Source organism: Macrotis lagotis, chromosome 3, assembly GCF_037893015.1.
Source record: "Macrotis lagotis isolate mMagLag1 chromosome 3, bilby.v1.9.chrom.fasta, whole genome shotgun sequence".
NCBI classification, from domain to species: domain Eukaryota; kingdom Metazoa; phylum Chordata; class Mammalia; order Peramelemorphia; family Peramelidae; genus Macrotis; species Macrotis lagotis.
The window spans coordinates 291,971,408-291,990,222 of NC_133660.1; the positions used below are offsets into that span (position 1 = coordinate 291,971,408).

Sequence of the window (18,815 nt, forward strand, 5' to 3'; positions counted from 1 at the left end):
TACCATGCCAAGATAAGTGGTCATGTTGAGTGATTGCCATCCTCAAGGACATGTGTGACTGAAAAAGGAGGGGATCTGGTTAGTTATAGAGTGAGGACAAGGAATGATGGATGAGCAGCCCTAATGTTTCATTCTCAGTCATAAAATTTAAAAGGTCTCCAGGGCATTGCGTGGATTCTTTATGGGCAATTTATGCAAAGTTGTAAGGTTCACATAAGATGAGAAAAATTCTCCTTCTCTGGCCCCTGAATTGAAAATTCAAAAATCCATCAAAGTATCAAAGAAACCATTAATTACATTTTTCCCTGGGTAAAATAAAAGGGATTAAATGACTTCTCAGGTCTTTTCTTTTTCTGATCCCTCCAGTTGCTATGGCAATTCTTCCCCTTTCTTATGTAATCTGTAAATTCACCTATGTCTACATACGGTTTTCCTCATTAGAATGTTAGCTCCTAGAGGGTAGGGATGTTCTCTTACTTTTGGATTTGTATCTCTAACACTTAGGACAATGCTTCACATATAGTAACTGGTTAGTAAATACTTTTTGCCTGATTGATAATATCTCTAATATTCCATCATAAACTCTTTTGATGTAGCAGTGACTCAAGATTCTGTGATTCTGTGACAACCTAGATCTGTGGAGCTCCATTGGTGAACTGCACTTGCCTTTTTAACTTCATCATCATGACCAAAACTTGTAGAATGGAAACTCCTTGAAGGGAAAAGTTGTTCAGATTTGCCTTTGTATCTTAGAGTCTGAACTATAGTAGTCAAAATATTATTATTTATTCAGTCCCTATGACACTATGCTTAGTTCTGGGGGATATAAGGAAATAGTTTCAGATATAATCTCTTTTCCTCCAAGACCTAAGTGTTATCTCCAGCTCATATGAGTATTATTTTTATTATTGGTTTTTATGTATATGCACTGTGTCCAGTAGGTGATCTAAACAATAAGAATCATAAAGACAGCATGCAGAGGAGGTGGGATTCCCAAGCACCTGGAATCTGAGGGTTGCTTTCATGAGGTGTGAGAAGGCTCTCTCTAGATGGAGCAGAGAGAAGAGAGAAGGAAATGGCAAAGGAAAATGCATATATATATATATATATATATATATATATATATATATATATATATATATATGTGGATATGTGGAAGGAAGCAAGGTTGTGTCATTGCTCCCATGCTTTTTAACCACAGTAGGACATATTGTAATTTGACTCAAATGTGGTCATTTTGGTCTTATTTTATAGCCAAAGACAAGAATCAACCCACCCTCAGTCAGCTCAAGATTCTAAGTTGCAGAGCTGGTAAAGACTCTATTGTTAAGAAATTTTCTTATTAAGAGTGCCTTACACAAGTGAAAGTATATATCTATTAAGAAACTGAAGTCATATTTGAGTAATTTTGAGCTATGCTTACTAAGTCTATCAAGTGACCTGGGAAGAGGAGTCAAGTTTAAGGGAAAGAAAATCTTTTGGGGGGCCATTTTGAACTTGAGGTGATAGTGGACTAACAGAAGCATCAATAAAATCAGATAGAAATATGGAACTTGTACTCTAGTGGACAGAGTCAGAGTTGTAGATTTGTGATTGGATGTAAGTCGCTGTTTGTCACAGTTCCTCATCTCTAAAAATGAGATGGAGAAGGAAATGGCAAGTCACTCCAGTATCTTTGTTAAGAAAATGCCACCTGAGGTCGCAAATTGCAAAACACATCTGAAATAACCTAAAAATCCCCCAACAAACTTGAAGTCCTCAATATGGATGGCGTTTCCAATATAAGTTTCAGTGGGGGAAACCTCCTATGAGTGGTTCCCAAGAAGTCACAAGTTGGGTTAAAAAAATTACAAATGGTAGAACTGAGACTGAGATGGAATTCTACGAATCTAATGCATTGTGACTAGAAGATTCACTGTAGGAAATGAGATGTTAAGATATGCTTAGCAGCAGTGAGGGTCTAGGAAAGAGTATGTATTAGATCCTGTCAGAATGGTTGAATGATTTATTCATTTTCATTCAGTAGCACATGTATAGTAATAAAGGTGATAAATGGTGGGGAGTGATCCAAGGCTGAGTCTTGGCTGAGGGAAATCAATGATATAATAAAAGGGGTAGGGATTCAAAAGAGGACAAGGAGTCAAATCAAGGAGAAGAGGAAAGATTGGCTAATTCAAGGGAAATGGCCTGGGAAAGAATTAAGGGGTATACATGAAGAGTGGAATTTTGTAAAGAAAGATTGAGGGAGAGGTAAGAAACTAATGAGAGGATTTCAGAATTCTTAAACACAGCCTTGGTGCATTTTTTGAGTTATGACCATTTTTGTGTGAAGCAGGGTGGTGGAATGGCTCGTGGGAGGTGATTAGTGAAAAGGATTTTTGAAAAAGAGACACTGCAAATGTCAAGGTCCTCTAGAATGAGGAAAGAGTTGAAAAGCAGAGCAAAGTTATAAACTAGCCATCAAATTCTTTAAGGGAGGAAAGGGAATGACCTGGGAATCTGTAGACAATAATTCTAGGATTCTGATTGGGTGATAGAGCTGAATATAATGATTCTTAAAATGAGGTTATTGAGTGATAGAGAAAAGAGGAGAACTCTGAAAGTGGCAACAAGGAGCAAGGCCTTTTATAAGTCCCCTTTCTTAACTAGTAAGTTGAGGAGAAGGAGAGAAGGTACAGTCAATTCTGGAAGGGGTAGCCAGAAAAAAAACTGTCATAAGAGGGAAGCAAGGTTTTAGCAAAATCTAGTAGATGGAAAGAATTTAAAGAGGAAAAGATTTAAGATAATGGAAAGTTTGTTGCCTATGGAATAAGCATTGTAGAGGACAGTAAAAGGGCTGGGTAAAATTAGGATGAAATTTTGAGATGGAAGGGTAGAGGAGAATGGCAATGATAAAGAGGGCAGTTGAAAGTATTGAATGGGTTTTGGATGATGATCTATATGAGTTCAGAGGTCACTGGGATGGGAAAGTTGTTATTACCAGGTATGAGAATGTTCATCATTGAACAGGATATTTTGGTATTCTCAAAAAAAAAAAACCAGGTACAGAAGGAGATGAGATGCCTGAAATGCAAGGGTGGGTCACTCTTCTTTGCATTTGAATTGATAATAAAATTATGAGGTATAGGATTAGGCACACCCAGTTCTTTGGGTACTAGCTAGAAAAGCCCACTGAGCTTGCAATCACACTTCAATTAGACACACAGGGTTCTCAGATACGCAATGAAAGGGGCTTAGAGGGACATAGTGAGGGCATGGGGGAATGAGGTGGGCAGGCAGGCTGCACAGAATATCACTCATAGAACCATGAATTAAGGTTGGGACAGATGGTCATGGAAGACTGCTTGTGGAGGGGCAGCAGTTTGAAGTCTCATTTTTATAGGATTTTTTTGAGAAGAGACTAATTTATCTGTGTCACTTGGAGCTCATCATTAACATTTAAATCATCTCCAAGTTGTTGGTAAAACTTTAAAGTGAGCATATTTTCATCCTCTCAAAACTGTCAGCACCTTTTAGCATTCTACTGGTCTGGAAAGTGTCTGGAATAGATCTGGAATATATGATCGAAGCAAATCCTAGATGTTTTCTACTGATAAAGGAACCAGAATGTGAAATCTGGTGAAAACATGATACTTTGTACATTTTTGATTTTGATTTGGGGAACAGTTTGCACATAATTTCCAGTTCTCCTTGCAAATCTTATTTCTTGCTTTTGTTCCTTTATCTGGCTGCTTCTAAACTAACTATACTGACTTAGGGAGGGGTTCAGGGGGATCAGAATAAGATATAATTTTTCCCCAGTTCTCCATATCCTAGTTGAGATATTGGACTGGAAGCAGCGAGTAGAAATTTTTCGTGTGCTAGTACAGATGGAAAAGATTGTTTTGGGGCAGATGAGAAAGGTCTGATCCCCAGAAACCTTTCCTCAGTGAAATGCTGCAAGTAGCAGGAGATGCTCAGACCCCTGGTACATGGGGACGGAGGGGATGGGGCAGTGTCTGAGGTCTTCTCATATGAGTGATGAGGCGGTGACAGGAAACGGCAGATTCTCTTTGTACTTGAAAAATGCTGGCCCCCAGCCTCTTCTCACTATCCCTCCCCACTTCATGCTGTTGGGGATCCTTTGTCCCCACTTCTCAATGATGGTGGGCTAGGCTTGCTATGCAGAGGGGACATGATTGTTCAGATTGCTCGGATGCACTGTGAGTCTCTAACTATAATCTTTTAGACTTCACCAACTCACCCGCTACCATATCCTAGGTCTTGCCATCTACCTTGCTGCTACACCTTATCGGACTCTTATCTAGCTTGTTTATTGATCATTAGGATTTCCAGGTCTTTCCAGATGCCCTTCAGGTGAAGTCTCTAAAATGGATAGTCTCTCCCAATTAGAGTATGAACACCTGGAAAGCAGAAATGGTTTCACTGTTTCTATTTGTATCTCTAGCTCTTTGCAAAATACTAAGTTCATAATAGGCACTTGTTAAATACTTTTTCTCATTCATTCATTCACCATAAAATATGGTGAGTAGAATAGCCAGGCCCGACAAGGGGTCAGTTTTCCTTGGCACGTCCTGTAACCTTTTTTCACATAAATCTTCACCATCATTCTGTGATCTCATGTCATGTCTTCTCTTCCTCCCTTAGTCCTAAAACCCCTAATAATTCTCATAGCAGGCAAGCAGGAGGGAGATTCAGGATAATTTATATGTAAAATTAGTTTATTAATATGAATATTATTCTATCTCGTGGGGTTGCTATTTTGTTGTTTTATTCAGGTGTGTCTGACTCTTATTGACTCCATTTAAGATTTTCTTGCAAAGATATTGGAGTGATTTGCAATTTTAGAGAGGAGGAAACTGAGGAAAATAGAGTTGTCACTTGCTCAGGGTTACACTGATAGCATTTGAGACTGGATTTGAACTCAGGACTTTCTGATGCTAAGTCTACTGCTCCATCTCCTGAGCCACCTTACTGCCCTAGGCCTGTCACTAGATTTAAGAAATGAAATAGGGTGTGATCATTCACATTAGATTTAATGAAATTCCACCTGGTTATGTGACTGCAAGTCACTTCATCTATATAGATTTCATTGACTATATCTGTAAAAATAGAGGTTTGAACTAAATGCTCTTTCTTCTTAATATTCTCTGACTTTATCAGGTGCTTTGTGATTGTAAAGTGCTATATAATTTGAATCTAATGGACATCGGGCATTCTTGTTGTACTTTTCATTTGTTGGTAAGCCTCTTCATTCTACCAAACAGTTGAAAAACATTGATAAAAGAATTCCTTTTTGGTATATCCTAATTTCTGTGATTTTAGAGTGAGGAGTATGGTGGACAAACTATATGCTTTAGGACAAGTTTCTCTTTTCTGGGCCTCAGTTTCTCTTTTGTAAATTGAGAGGGCTGGACTAAATTGTTATCAAAGGTCCCTTCCACTCAGAACATAGAACAAAATGTCAGAACTAGAAACCTTAGAACACAGAGTGTGTGAGCTGTGAGGGACCTTAGAACATACATTGTTGTAATGGAAAGGGATCTCAGAATAGAAAATAAAGCAAAGATCTCTTCTAGGTCTAAGGTCCCATGTCCTAAGGTCTTTCAAAGTCCTGTCACTTTATATTTTAAGACACATTTGGCTCTAACGAGCTATGACTATGATCAATCTTTTGCATCTTCTCATGTCCTTCTGTGCAACAATTAGTGTCCCATTGCTCCATATCCTAACAAATAATATTTTAATTGCTTGTGCTATTGTAGCAGCAATGAACCTGGAGATTCAACCATAAGAGACCTCTGCCTCAGAGGATTTGAGTACATATATGAGTTTCTGGCTAATCTCGGCTCCTGTAATCAGTGGGATGTGCCTCTACTGCACTGGAAACCCATGGCAGAACCGTAGCTTCCACCATGATCTCTAGCCCTCACTATAACTTAATTTAGTTCAAAGCCTCTTCCTAGTACAACCTCTGGAAATACTTGGATATCTGAAACTTCCTGAGCTCAGATGCATACTGATTCATCTGCACCAAAATCCAGGCGCAGATTTGGCAATGAACATTTCTTTTGCAAAAACTATTATTGCATTTTTAAGTTCACTTTTTTTCTTGACCTCAGAAGCATTCTGGAAAATTGAGGCATTTGCCATCTGAGAGGTATGATTCTCTTTGCTGGCCCTCATCCCTTCTAAGATCAGTAGGTGGAGACAGTTGTAAATTAACCATCACAGAGAGCTCCCAAATCCCCAGGGAGCCAGGTATGTAAGTCCTAATACCTAATACTTACTGGGTTTGCAACCTAGGTAGGAGGAGCAGGAAATTTTCTGGGAGACAGAGATTCATTGATAGGTTCAAAAAGATTCTCACCCCACTCTTAAAGTATATGCCATCCCTGGAGCAAAGCAAATGGAAGTCCATAGAATCCTGGTGGCAATCCCCACCACCCCCTTCTATGATTAGGTAGGTAGATGAAAGGTTACTAGGAGCAGGGGAAAGGAGATGACTTTTCCAGCTAGTGCTGACATTTCTACAATGAATTTTTGTCTTTTTATTCACTGAATTGCATTTAATAGGCACCCAATAAATACTTACTGAATTGGTCCAATCTCATAATTTTACAGATGATAAATGAGGTCGAGAGAGGAGAAATGATTTGCCCATGGTCACACCTTCAGTTTTTGACAGAGAATTAGAATCCAGATCTCCTAACTTCAAAGCTAGGATACTGCACCACAGATGTTTCTTGGACTTTCCTTCCCATGTAATGAGTTCCTTCTTAGTCTTGTATCTGTGAATTATCTTTCAAGCTTCTAACCTCAACCTCATTGGAATGGTATAAGTAAAGGTAGAAGAATTTCTGGATAATATGTGGCCTATCTCATATTGTAATCTTGTCAAACTTTCCTATCTATTCTTTGCCTCTTTGATAAGGCCCATGTGTGGCCAATAAATTCTGATCAGAAAAAACACATTTTACCTGTTGAAGATTTGAGCTCAAATTCTAATTGCTGAATCACCCAGCTGTAGTCCCCATCCCACTTACAATTCCACTTTATTGGTTCCTTGATAACATGATCAAGTTATTATTCTTAAATCAGTTATAAATTCTTATTTCTTGAATCTATTCTGAATTTTGAATATTTCTGGAAAAAAGATTTTTTTGGATAAATATTCATACATTTTTATCATCAATATTTTTTCATCACTGTAAAATAAAATTAAGATAAATAGCTTGAAAAAAGTACTTTATTTTTCTCCATCTTTTGAATTTTATTAAATTTTTTGATATTGTTAATTTTTTTGACTCTGAAATTAGTTTACTTTTCAAAGCAATGAGCAATAGTTTTACTTATAAACACATTATTTTTCAATTTGATCTCTTTAATTTTCAGAATTTTTATTCTTTTGGTTATTTTTTAATTGCATACCCAATTCATTGATATGTTCACTCTCCCCCTCCCCTCTTTCTATTTCTCTCTTTTGTGGATGTATAAAATGTTCAGAAAATTTCCCTTAAGTCCTAGTTTATCTGCCTCTCATCTTCACCTCCTGGCTGTCCTTCAAGTTCAGCTAAGCCACCACCTTCTATATAGGAAGCCTTTCCTGGTCCCCTTTAATGCTAGTATCTTTTCTCTATTGAGTATTTTGAATTTATCCTGTTTTACAAATTTGTTTGCTTGTCGTCTCCCCCACTGTACTGTGAGAACAGGTATTACCTATGGGTACACACACACACACACACACACACACACACACACACACACACACTCTCTCTCTCTCTCACCCCTATATTTTAATCTTAGTACCACCTAGCAAAGCCTTTTTTCTCCCCCTTTAGTATCTTCTCAGATTTACTACCCAGATTTCCCTCTTCTGGCTTTCATTTAGGATTCTTTATTAATGCAATACAGGTTAGAGATAATTCACCTCAATAAATGTGTACCCATGGATCAGGGCCTTTAATATTAATTGTCTTTGGATGATGATGACAGTAGTGGGATAGATAATTTTATAAGGTGAATCCATGGCAGAAGTGTGACCTTTTTTCCTATTACTTAGATTACATCTACTTCAGTTAATTTGCTAAATTGGACAATTTTAGCTAAGGAAATTGATTAAGTGGAAGAGGAGACTTGGAAACACATTCATAATACACACAAAATTAACTTCTTGGCTTTCTTGGAATATCTCTAGCCCATTATTCTTGTCTCAAATTTGGAAATGTTGGCTCTGGTAAATTTGTCATGAACTATCCATTGCTGTTGTGAGGATAGGAGGCTAAAGGTCTCTTTTGAGTGTTTATATATATATATATATTTTTTTTTTCATATATATATATATATATTCAATTCCATATGAAGTTTTCAACATTCACTTTTTTTTTAGTTTTTTGCAAGGCAATGGGGTTAAGTGACTTGCCCAAGGTCACACAGCTAGGTAAGTATTATGTGTCTGAGGCTGAATTTAAACTCAGGTCCTCCTGACTCCAGGGCTGGTGCTCTATCCACTGAGTCACCTAGCTGCCCCTCAATATTCATTTTTCTGCAAGATTTTTGAGTTCCACATCTTTCTACCTCCCTCCTTACCCTCCCTATATGACAGCAAGTAATCTGACAGAACTTATACATGTATAATCATGCTTAACATATTTCCATATTAATCATATTGAGAAAAGGGAAGAAATTTTGAGAAAGAAAAAAGTAAAACAAAATTTTAAAAATGAAAATAGAATGCTTGAATATGCATTCAGATTCCATAGTTCTTTCTCTGAATATGGATGGCATTTTCCATTATGAGTCTTCCGCAAAGGGTACTTCCGCAAATTAAGTCTATTGTAGTTGATCATCAAACAGTGTTGCTGTTAATGTGTACATTGTTCTCCTGGTTCTGCTCACTTCACTCAGTATAAGTTCACATAAGTCTTTCCAGATTTTCGGAAATCGACCTTCTCATGATTTCTTCTGGCATGATAGTACTCCATATTCATTTTTCATGATTTGATCAGTCATTACCCAATGAACAGACATCCCCTCAATTTCCAATTCTTTGCCATCATTAAAAAGTGCTGCTATAAATATATATTTTTTGGTATATGAAGGTCTTTCCCCACTTTTTTGTATGATCCAGTAGTGGTAGGGTTAGATCAAAGGGTATGAACAATTAAAATTTTTTTTAAATTTATTTAAGGCATTGGGGTTAAGTGACTTGCCCAAGGTCACACAGCTAGGCGATTATTAAGTGTTTGAACTGGATTTGAACTCAGGTCCTCCTGATCCAGGGTTGGTTTGCACCACCTGACACAATCAAGATAACTTGATTATTGAGAATTTTCTTTTCCCACTAATGCTTACCTAATCAAAAAATAGCAATGTGGTTATTTAGAAAGAATTTTGGGTGGGGTGTTGGGAAGCCTGACTTCTGTCCCTTAAAAGATCTGTGACCTTAGAGAAATCTCTTAGCCAGACTATTTCTCATTTTCCTCTCTCTCTCTCTCTCTCTCTCTCTCTCTCTCTCTAACAAGGCAATGGGGTTAAATGACTTGCCCAAGTTCACACACAGTTAGGTAATTATTAAATGTCTGAATCTGGATTTGAACTCAGGTCCTGTGTCCAGGGCTAGTGCTCTATCCACTGTGCCACCTAACTGCCCCTCTCATTTTTGTTAACTGTCAAATGGAGATGCTATCTGTTATCTTTTCTATTTCATAGCTATTGTGGGAATCCAACCACAAATATATATTTTCACATCTGTTTTCCTTTTCCACAAAGGAAAGACCTCCACAGAGCTCTTAAAATGAGAGAAACTGCATCCAAATTCTAGTTTTGCTATTTACCGAGCCTCTTCTGGGCCTTGTTTTTACTTTAATAGGAGGAAGCTTCAAGTTGTAGAGTGTTATTATGCTGGAAGAAATCATGAGAGGGTAGATTTCCAAAAAACCTGAAAGTGAGCAGAACCAGGACTGATTATTTTGAGAAGGCCAACTAGACCATTCTTTTGCTTCTATTCTTAAATTGGTTAAATAACAAATAACAATGGTTTCTGATTTGATTAGATCAAAGAAAAGTCATTTCCTGTCTCATTTCTTCTTCTTCTTCTTCTTCTTCTTCTTCTTCTTCTTCTTCTTTTTTGCAAGGCAAATTGAGTTAAGTGGCTTGCCCGAGGCCACACAGCTAGGTACTTATTAAGTGTCTGGGGTCATATTTGAACTCAGGTACTCCAGACTCCAAGACTGGTGCTCTATCCTCTGCCCCACCTCGCCTCCCCTACTGTCTCATTTCTGACCCAGCCTTCATCTTTGAATAGATCTTTAAAGACCTTAGCTTAAAAGGGCCAATCTCTCTCACTGTATCAGGGGCCATTTCCAATTGTTCTGACCCATGTCCTGTCCCTGGACTCAGGTGACATTGGAGGAGACAGTAAGACTGATTGATGACTTTGCATAGCTCTGTCTCACTCAAATCCCACTCACTTGCAAGTCAAAACATCACCTTTCTTATTTCTTTACAACTCTGAAAAAGAAGAATGAACAGCAACAATTTATCCTCATAAGAATTGTGGGAAATGGGTTATATTTTTGCCCCCATTTTATGAAGGTGTAAATTAAGACAGATAAAAAAGTTAAGTGATTTTTCCCAGGATTGCACAGTTAGGAAGTTTTTTAAGGCCAGTTTTGAATTCAATATTTGTAACTTCAGACCTAGGGCACTTTTTCACTTAGCTGATGAAAAAACTGCAGCCACAAATGATTAAAGTTCTTGTAAGTCTAATTGTACCCAATAATTTTTCCCATCTCTTAAATGACAATTGTGGGTTAACCAATGGTCGTCTTCTTCCTTTTACTTTCAGGAATGAGCAGAATCTAATAGTGGGGAAAGCTGTATCAATCAATTTTTATATGATGGTACCTGGTGTTTGTGTGTCTCTCCTTACTCTGTATTTTATTTACTTTGTCTAGATTTTGTATTTATTCATGAATATATATATGTATATATATGTACATATATATAAATATATATATATATTTACCCTTAACTGAATGAAAGCCAAGTCCAAAGAAGGAAAGGGTTATTTAGTTTTGTTTCTGTATTCTCAACACACTGTCCAGCACCTAGTGAGGGTTCAATAACTGCTTAGAGAATTAACAAATGAGTGTACCTCTAATTCATCGGCACCTTTTCTTTCCTCCCTGTAGGTAGGAGAAATAAGAAGGAACACAATTTCATGGGAAACTGCAGTGAAGTGACAGAGTTCATTCTCTTGGGCCTGACAGATGACCCCAAGCTTCATCTCCCACTCTTCCTAGTATTTTTGTCCATCTATCTTCTCACCCTTGTAGGGAACTTGGGCATGATGGTGCTAATCTATTCTGACTCTCGTCTCCATACTCCGATGTACTTTTTCCTCAGTAATCTTTCCCTTGTAGATCTGGGCTACTCGTCAGCTGTAGCTCCCAAGACGGCAGCCGCCCTCTACTCAGGAAATAAAGTCATCTCCTACTCAGAATGTGCTGCCCAGTTCTTCTTCTTTGTTGGCTTTGCTACAGTGGAGTGCTACCTCCTGGCATCCATGGCCTATGATCGCCATGCAGCTGTGTGTAAGCCCCTTCATTACACCACCACTATGACAGCGAATGTGTGCATTTGTCTGGTCATTGGTTCCTACTTCTGTGGCTTTGTGAATGCTTCCATCCATACAGGAGATACCTTCAGCCTTTCCTTCTGTAGCTCTAATGTGGTCCATCACTTTTTCTGCGATATCCCCCCACTCTTGGCCCTCTCCTGCTCTGACACCCACATCAGCGAGTTGGTTGTCTTCTTTGTTGTTGGTTTTAATGTCTTCTTTACTCTTCTGGTCATCCTGATCTCCTACTTGTTCATTTTCATCGCCATCCTAAGGATGCAGTCCGCTGAGGGTCGCCAGAAAGCCTTCTCCACCTGTGCCTCCCACCTCACTGCTGTCTCCATTTTCTATGGGACAATTATCTTCATGTACTTACAGCCTGGCTCCAGCCACTCCATGGACACTGACAAAATAGCATCTGTCTTTTACACTGTGGTGATCCCCATGTTGAACCCCCTGATCTACAGTCTGAGGAATAAAGAAGTCAAAAATGCCTTTAGTAAAATGATCAAGCAGGTGAGGTTTCCTAAGAATGTTTAAATTTTCCAGGAAATAGGAAAATTTCACCTCTGCCACTATTGGGTGCTTTTGACTGAATGGGTCTCAGGTTCTCCATCTGTAAATTGGGGTGGGATTGAATTAGATGGTCTCTGAGTTCCCTTAGAGTTCAAGAGAGATTGTTCTATGAATCTTGAAATGAAGTTCCTGAAGAAAGGAGGATTCCCTGTATTCTCCTAGATTTGTACATCATAATCTGTCTAAGACTTTGAAATTAGGTCCTAATGTTTTTCCTGAGGTCACATGGAGGTTAAATGACTTGCTCAGGATCCCATAGCAGAAATAGAACTTAGTTTCTATCTGCTACATCAAACTATCCTCATATAGAAGATAAATTATTTAAAAAAACCCAGTAATCCAGTTAGCAGACTCCCCCAACCATCTAGAGTCTCACAGTCTTAAATTTCTACACAGCAAAGAATAGAGACACTAATAAGTCCTATTGTTATCTGAAGTTATATGTTCTTATATAATTTATAGGAAGCACAAAGAATAATAGTTTATGGAAAGAGGATTATTTAACTGTATCCAAGGCACAGGACAGTGTAGTGCTGGCTAACAATGTGACTGTGTTTGCAAAGAAGAAGAAAATGGACTGGGATAAGTGAACAGAATCCCTGAATTGTTATTGCTTTTTATACTTTCCAGGAAGTATGTTTTTTGGGAACCCTGCTCTGCTAGGATCCATGCATCTGCTGTTAGGATTAAATGGCTTTGCTTTTGATACACACAATGTGGCTAGGGCTCCCCATGCACCTCTTCCTTAGGACTTCAAAGAATTTGATCAATGGCTGTGTCGGCCTACTTTAAAAACCTTATTCTGAGAGCCTGGTGGGTGGAACAAACCACATTTTCCTCTGCTTAAAATAATCCCAATTAAGTGTTTATCTGGAGGTGAAGTAGGAGTAGAGAAGCCTGTTTCTTGGATAGGAACTGTGCAGGTCAGAATAAGGGGAGCAAATCTAATTAACTGCCAACAACAATGTCAAACAAAAAAATATAGACTGATGTTTGTAAAGGATTTTCCATTTATCTTATGTGATCTTCCAATAACCCTCTGATGGAGATACAATAATATGGTCCAATTTAATAGAGATGCAATAATAATTGGTCCTTTATATATGGTCCTTTATATATGGTATGGAAAACACTTTACAAACATTTTCTTGTTTTGAGTCTAGCAGCTTGGTGAGACAGATATAAGGTGTCCTGACATCCCTATTTCACATTAATGATTCTCATTTTATATATGTGGACATAGAGACTCAGCAAAGCCATAGCATTATAAATTTAGAATTGGAAGTTTCAAGATTATAGAATCTGGTCACTTTATTTATAAATGAAGAAAATGAGGCTTAGAAACATCATAGGATTAAAGATTTAGAGCTGGAAGGAATCTTTGAGAACACAGAGTTCCATCTCACTTTGAGTCTCCAGATGGAGAAACTGAGACTTGGAGAGGTTAAGTGATTTGGACATGGTCACAGCAGATAGAGTCTGAAACTGGATCTTCCTGACTCCAATCCTGGGCCCCATATGCTGTGGCAGCCTCCCTCTTATCTCCTCCACCTTTGATTTCACTAGTCAACAGCAACGTGGTCAACAGCAGATCAGCCAGTTCACGGCAACTCATCACCGTAGAGAGCTATCTAAGGTCAAGCATGTGTCCAAGGGAATTTGAAACTTGATTTTCCTGGTTTTTGAGGTTCTCTCTCTCTCCACTATGACATGCTGTCCCATCATGATGATTAATAACGACAAAAATGCAAAAAAACCCCATACAAACTCCCAAATATCCTTAGGAATAATTCAACCAATAGACAGGACCAGAATTGGAGCATCAGTCCAAGGTAGAACGACCCCTTCCCCCAATGCTCACACAAAACATTGACTCACAAACATTTTAAAGTTGATATTGTCAATAGGTGTTACAATATAGAATATTCATATTTTCCAAACTCCTTGGAATGAAAAAACTCTCCAAGTCCAGAGACTCAGAGGAAGAAATCAAAACCACATGGGAGCAGGAAAACATCTATATTATTCCCTTCAAACTGGCTGCTGCTGGAGTCAACCATGAAATTCTTTCTGCAATCTGAAGAAGATGACTTTACATCAAACACCTGTATTTAGCAGTCATACAATCATCTAGTATAAGAGTTTACTAAATATTAAAAGTAAAAGCATAATTGTTGGGTATTTGTGCCAGGACCTTTTTTATCTGAGTCTCACAGAACATAAAGATAAAAATGAAATATTATTATTATTAATAATAATAACAATTATTATGTATAATTATATATAAATATATTAATCATTATTATTATTAATAATAATATCATACATAAAACTCAGTTCTCATAGGTTGTTGCTCATGGGGCACAGTATCAGGAAGACCTGAGTTCAAATCCTGCCTCAAACATTTACTAGCTCTGTGATTGGGTAAGTCATTTAATCTCTATCAGCCTTATTTTCCTTATTTATAAAATGGAGACAATAATAGCACTTGTCTCCCAGGGATATCATGAGGATTAAATGAGAAAAAAATGTATATAATATATATATATATATATATATATATATATCTTCTATAAAAATAACAAGATCAATACATTACATAATGAATTAAGGTTTGCAAAGCACTATTTACACATGTATATATAAATCTATGTTCATTTATATTGAATATACACAAAATATGCTTTTATATAGAAACCCATTTTCTCTATATATATACATACATTTGTATTAGTACATGATCACCAAGGCTGTTATGAGGATCAAATTAGATTTTATTTATATTATATATTATATATATTATCATACAACATATACTCATGTGTGAAATTAAATATCACCATACAATATGTAATTATAGATAACAAGTCATTACATATATATTGCATGTTATTTCATAATTCAATAGATACACAATCTTGTATCTATCCATCTAATTTGACCCTCACAATAACTCTGGGAAGTAGGTATTATTATTATTATTACATATATATTTATATAAATAAAAGTAGACAGTCTTTTGCAACCTTCAAGTATTATGTAAATGCTATTACTATTCTTAGAAAAGAAATATTGGTCATTGATGTTTCTTCATGGCCCTAATCCTCATAATCTCCATATTAAAGAAAAATAATCAGCATTATTTCCCCTCTCGGAAGGCCCGAGTTTGCCATTTTATTTGAATCTTTGGCATTGGTTCACACATTCAGTTCAAAATTTAAGCTGAGTAAATATAAACCTTTCCCAGACTTCATGCTTAGGCTGGCAGATTTGAGAAGACTAGGCAAGAATGATTCTCCTGGGTTTGCATCCTTCACACAAACCTGTGAGCTCACACCAACTGCAATTAGCCAGTCTATTCAGGGATAACTTTGTGGGACCCTCTTTGGTCTCATTCATCAAGAATTCTGTTGATAATCTTGATGTTATCTTTTGACTTTAATTAGCTGATACGGGGAAGCAGAGGACAATTTGGAAATGTACCTGCCTATTAGGAGAGTAATGACTTGGTGATTCAATTCCCAAGCCCTGCATTATATTTGAAAGAGTGTGGGTATATGTGTTAGGAGAGAGAATGTTGAATTTTGCATCTCAGTAATCAGTTGGGATGATGGAGCTTTTCATTCCAATTAATCTCTAACCCCAAATGTTTGGTGATTTCAACAGTAGACAAATGAAAGATCATATGTAAGAGATATAAGATATCTCTTATATAATAAAAGATATATAGTTTTAATGGCACATGCCATGAGAAACCACTTAGGTGCATAATGCTATAGAGAAAAGAATCAGAAGACTGGCTTAGGTTGAGATTTATCTCTTCCACTTAGGAGGAGGCTTAACCTATCTGAGACTCAATATTCTCACCTGAACCTTAGTTTTTCCCAATATGACAAAGAAGAATGATGCTTGCCCTATATACCTCCCTATCTCATAAGATTTGGGTGAGAGAAAAATAAATATATGGAAAGACTTTTTTTATTTTTTCTTCCTGTGAGATGGGTCTCAAGAGTTAATGTGTTGTGAAAGCTGAGACTTAAAGTTAATACTTTTAGTAGTGGGGTTTTTAATAGCTCTTCTGTTGTAGGAGGACTGATTGTGCGTGATGAAGGTGCATCCAGGAGAGAATAGAGAGCCTGTGGGATTAAAGCAGAAGGTTCAAGTCAATGAGACCATCCAAGACCCTTGAAGAAGTCCTTTCATGGGTTTGATGACTTTGAGCATGGGACTTTACATAATTTGTGACTCTACTGTTCAGGCACCATCACCCTCTCAGGTGCTGGAGTGCATAGAAGCTCCTTAATAGTGAGAAGTTAAGCCTATGGATCTTATATATTCAGGAAGAAGTGGAATGGTCATTTGGAGTCAGCCACAAGCCTTCATGCCTTGCATAAGTACTGGAAATAAAAAAAAAATATAAAAACATAGCTCCTCAAGGGAGTCACATTGAAAAGAAGGAGACAATAGACCATCAAAGATGTGCATAAAAGATATATACAGTGTCAATGGAGGTGATCTCAGAAGGCAGATATGAATTGCTTCCAGAAGGTAGGATTTGAAGTGAGTCTTGCAAGAAGCAGAGTCCAGGCTTGGGAGTAGCCAGTGAAAATGCACAGTCAGGAGTTGGGGTGTGATATGCAAGGAAAAAGAACATTCATGGGGAAAATGCATTAAGAAACGACCTGGGAAGCAGGGCACCATGGGTCTAGTCCTTGTGCTGCTGCTAACTCCCTCTGTGACCCTGGGCAATTCATTTGGCTTTAGGTTTCTGTCTCTACAAAATGAAAAGGAAGTCACCTGAGTCTCTTCCAATTCTCCAGGAATACAAGGCTTTACTTGGCTTTAGAAAAATCCTACCTCTGTTCCTTACTAGTGATGTTATCATGGGTAAATCATTTCACCTTCATAAAACTTATTTTCCCTGCCTTTAAAAAGGATAACAAAGCCAGTCATCTGGGAATAGTGCTAAATCTAACAAATGATTCTCAAAAAAAATTTTTATGCTCAACTACTTTTACATTTAAACTGTATTCTTAACATTTTTTCATTGCTTTCTTAAGTCTATACAATGAACAAAATAATAACTCAAGGGCTGATTTGAAACATTTGCCAAAATTCATGAAGGGAATTAAGAACAGCAGGAATGTTAGACCCACGGTCTAGCCCCCCCCCCCCCCCCCCCGCCCCAGTCTCCCAGTTCATTTCTTAATTCACTAGCCCATTCCAAGGCTTTGACCATTGATGCTGAATAGGTTGCTCTTTGTTATTTTACCCTGGGAATCAGAAAGAAGAATAGACATGTCCATGATCACACATCTCCCCCTTTATCTTCTTTTAAAAGCCAGGGGTTTGATCAAGATAGTCTAAAATCCCTTCCAGTACTGACATCAGATGACCAGATGACTAGAGTCTCCTGAAGACTAGTGAGTTCTGCCAAATATACAAACTGATGATGAACATGGATTACTTCTCTAACTGAAATTTAAACATCTTCCCTACCTTTTCTTTCACTAAGGTGCATGGCACTGGGCACCTTGCCTGCACTATGCCTAGCTATATTCAAAGAAAAAAAAATACATCCCTCTCTTTGTATTATGGGAGAGTAGAGGAGTACAATGATTGTGGAGATTTGAATGGAATTGAGTGCTCAGCCATTTCCTAGCCTTGTGACCTTGTATAAGTCATATCAACTGAAAAATCAGGATGGTCCTTTTGGGTCCCATGGAGTATATTGAGTGGTTGAGAGAATTAGATGAACTAATACATATCAAAGTGCTTTGCAACTTTGCAACAAATTCAGTTTTCTGACTGTGAGCTTCAAGTCACCACTTCTCTGGTTCTCCACCTCATCATTGATAAAATAAATGAGTTTGACAAAATGGTCCTAATGTCACCTATGGTTCCACTGTTCTATGGTTTATTAAGAGTGGAAATGAATGTTCTGGAATCTCATATATAACTGTTATGTGTGTGCATGCATGTGTGTGTGTATGTTTGTGTGTGTGTTTGTGTGTGTGTTTGCGTGTATGTGAAGCTGGTCATTCACAATGTAGTAGACAATTAGACATTATTTGAGTAGACAGAGTTTGAATAATTTAGAATAAAAGAGTAATTTGTTAGAATGCCTTCAAGAGACTTCAAGAAAAGCTAAAATGGAAGCACAAGATGGGCCACTATCTTATTGCTAAAAACTGCAAACTGGCTGATGTCCATAGCAGGGAAGATGACTTAGATAATTATTCTAATCAATCATTCACTGGTATTTGTTATAAAAGATAATCCTTAGTTCAAATAGCTTTCATATCTTTTATTTTCTGTATCCATCAGTTTTAGTTAATAACACTCTGTTTCTGATTTCTATTGTATTGTGTTGAACTCTTAACTTCTTTTATAAATATAGCAAGTGCTCTGGAGCTCTTGTCTCAATTCACATTCACTCTGACAAGTCAAATTTTTTTTTTTTAGTTTTTTTGCAAGGCTGTATGGTTTACCAGTGAAATGATCCTGGGCTAGTCATTTCCATTCTCTGAGCATGGGTTCTTCCAACTGTAAAAATGAGAAACCAACTTTTAGTCTATGATCCTAAATGATTATTATTAAAGGTCAGGAAGCTGAG

The 18,815-nt window shown here is 37.4% G+C and overlaps 1 protein-coding gene across 1 annotated transcript; it reads left to right on the forward strand.

The window, feature by feature from the left end:
* Nucleotides 1–11,164: 11,164 nt before the first annotated feature.
* On the forward strand, nucleotides 11,165–12,247 carry LOC141516663 (olfactory receptor 5B21-like). Its single transcript, XM_074227660.1, has one exon. It carries the CDS (start codon nucleotides 11,225–11,227, stop codon nucleotides 12,161–12,163), a length of 939 nt encoding a protein of 312 aa, XP_074083761.1. The 5' UTR covers nucleotides 11,165–11,224; the 3' UTR covers nucleotides 12,164–12,247.
* The last annotated feature ends 6,568 nt before the right edge of the window (nucleotides 12,248–18,815 follow it).

What these genes read in the sequence shown, in the direction of transcription:
- LOC141516663 (XM_074227660.1), top strand. Translation starts at nt 11,225, where the DNA reads ATGGGAAACTGCAGTGAAGTGACAGAGTTCATTCTCTTGGGCCTGACA.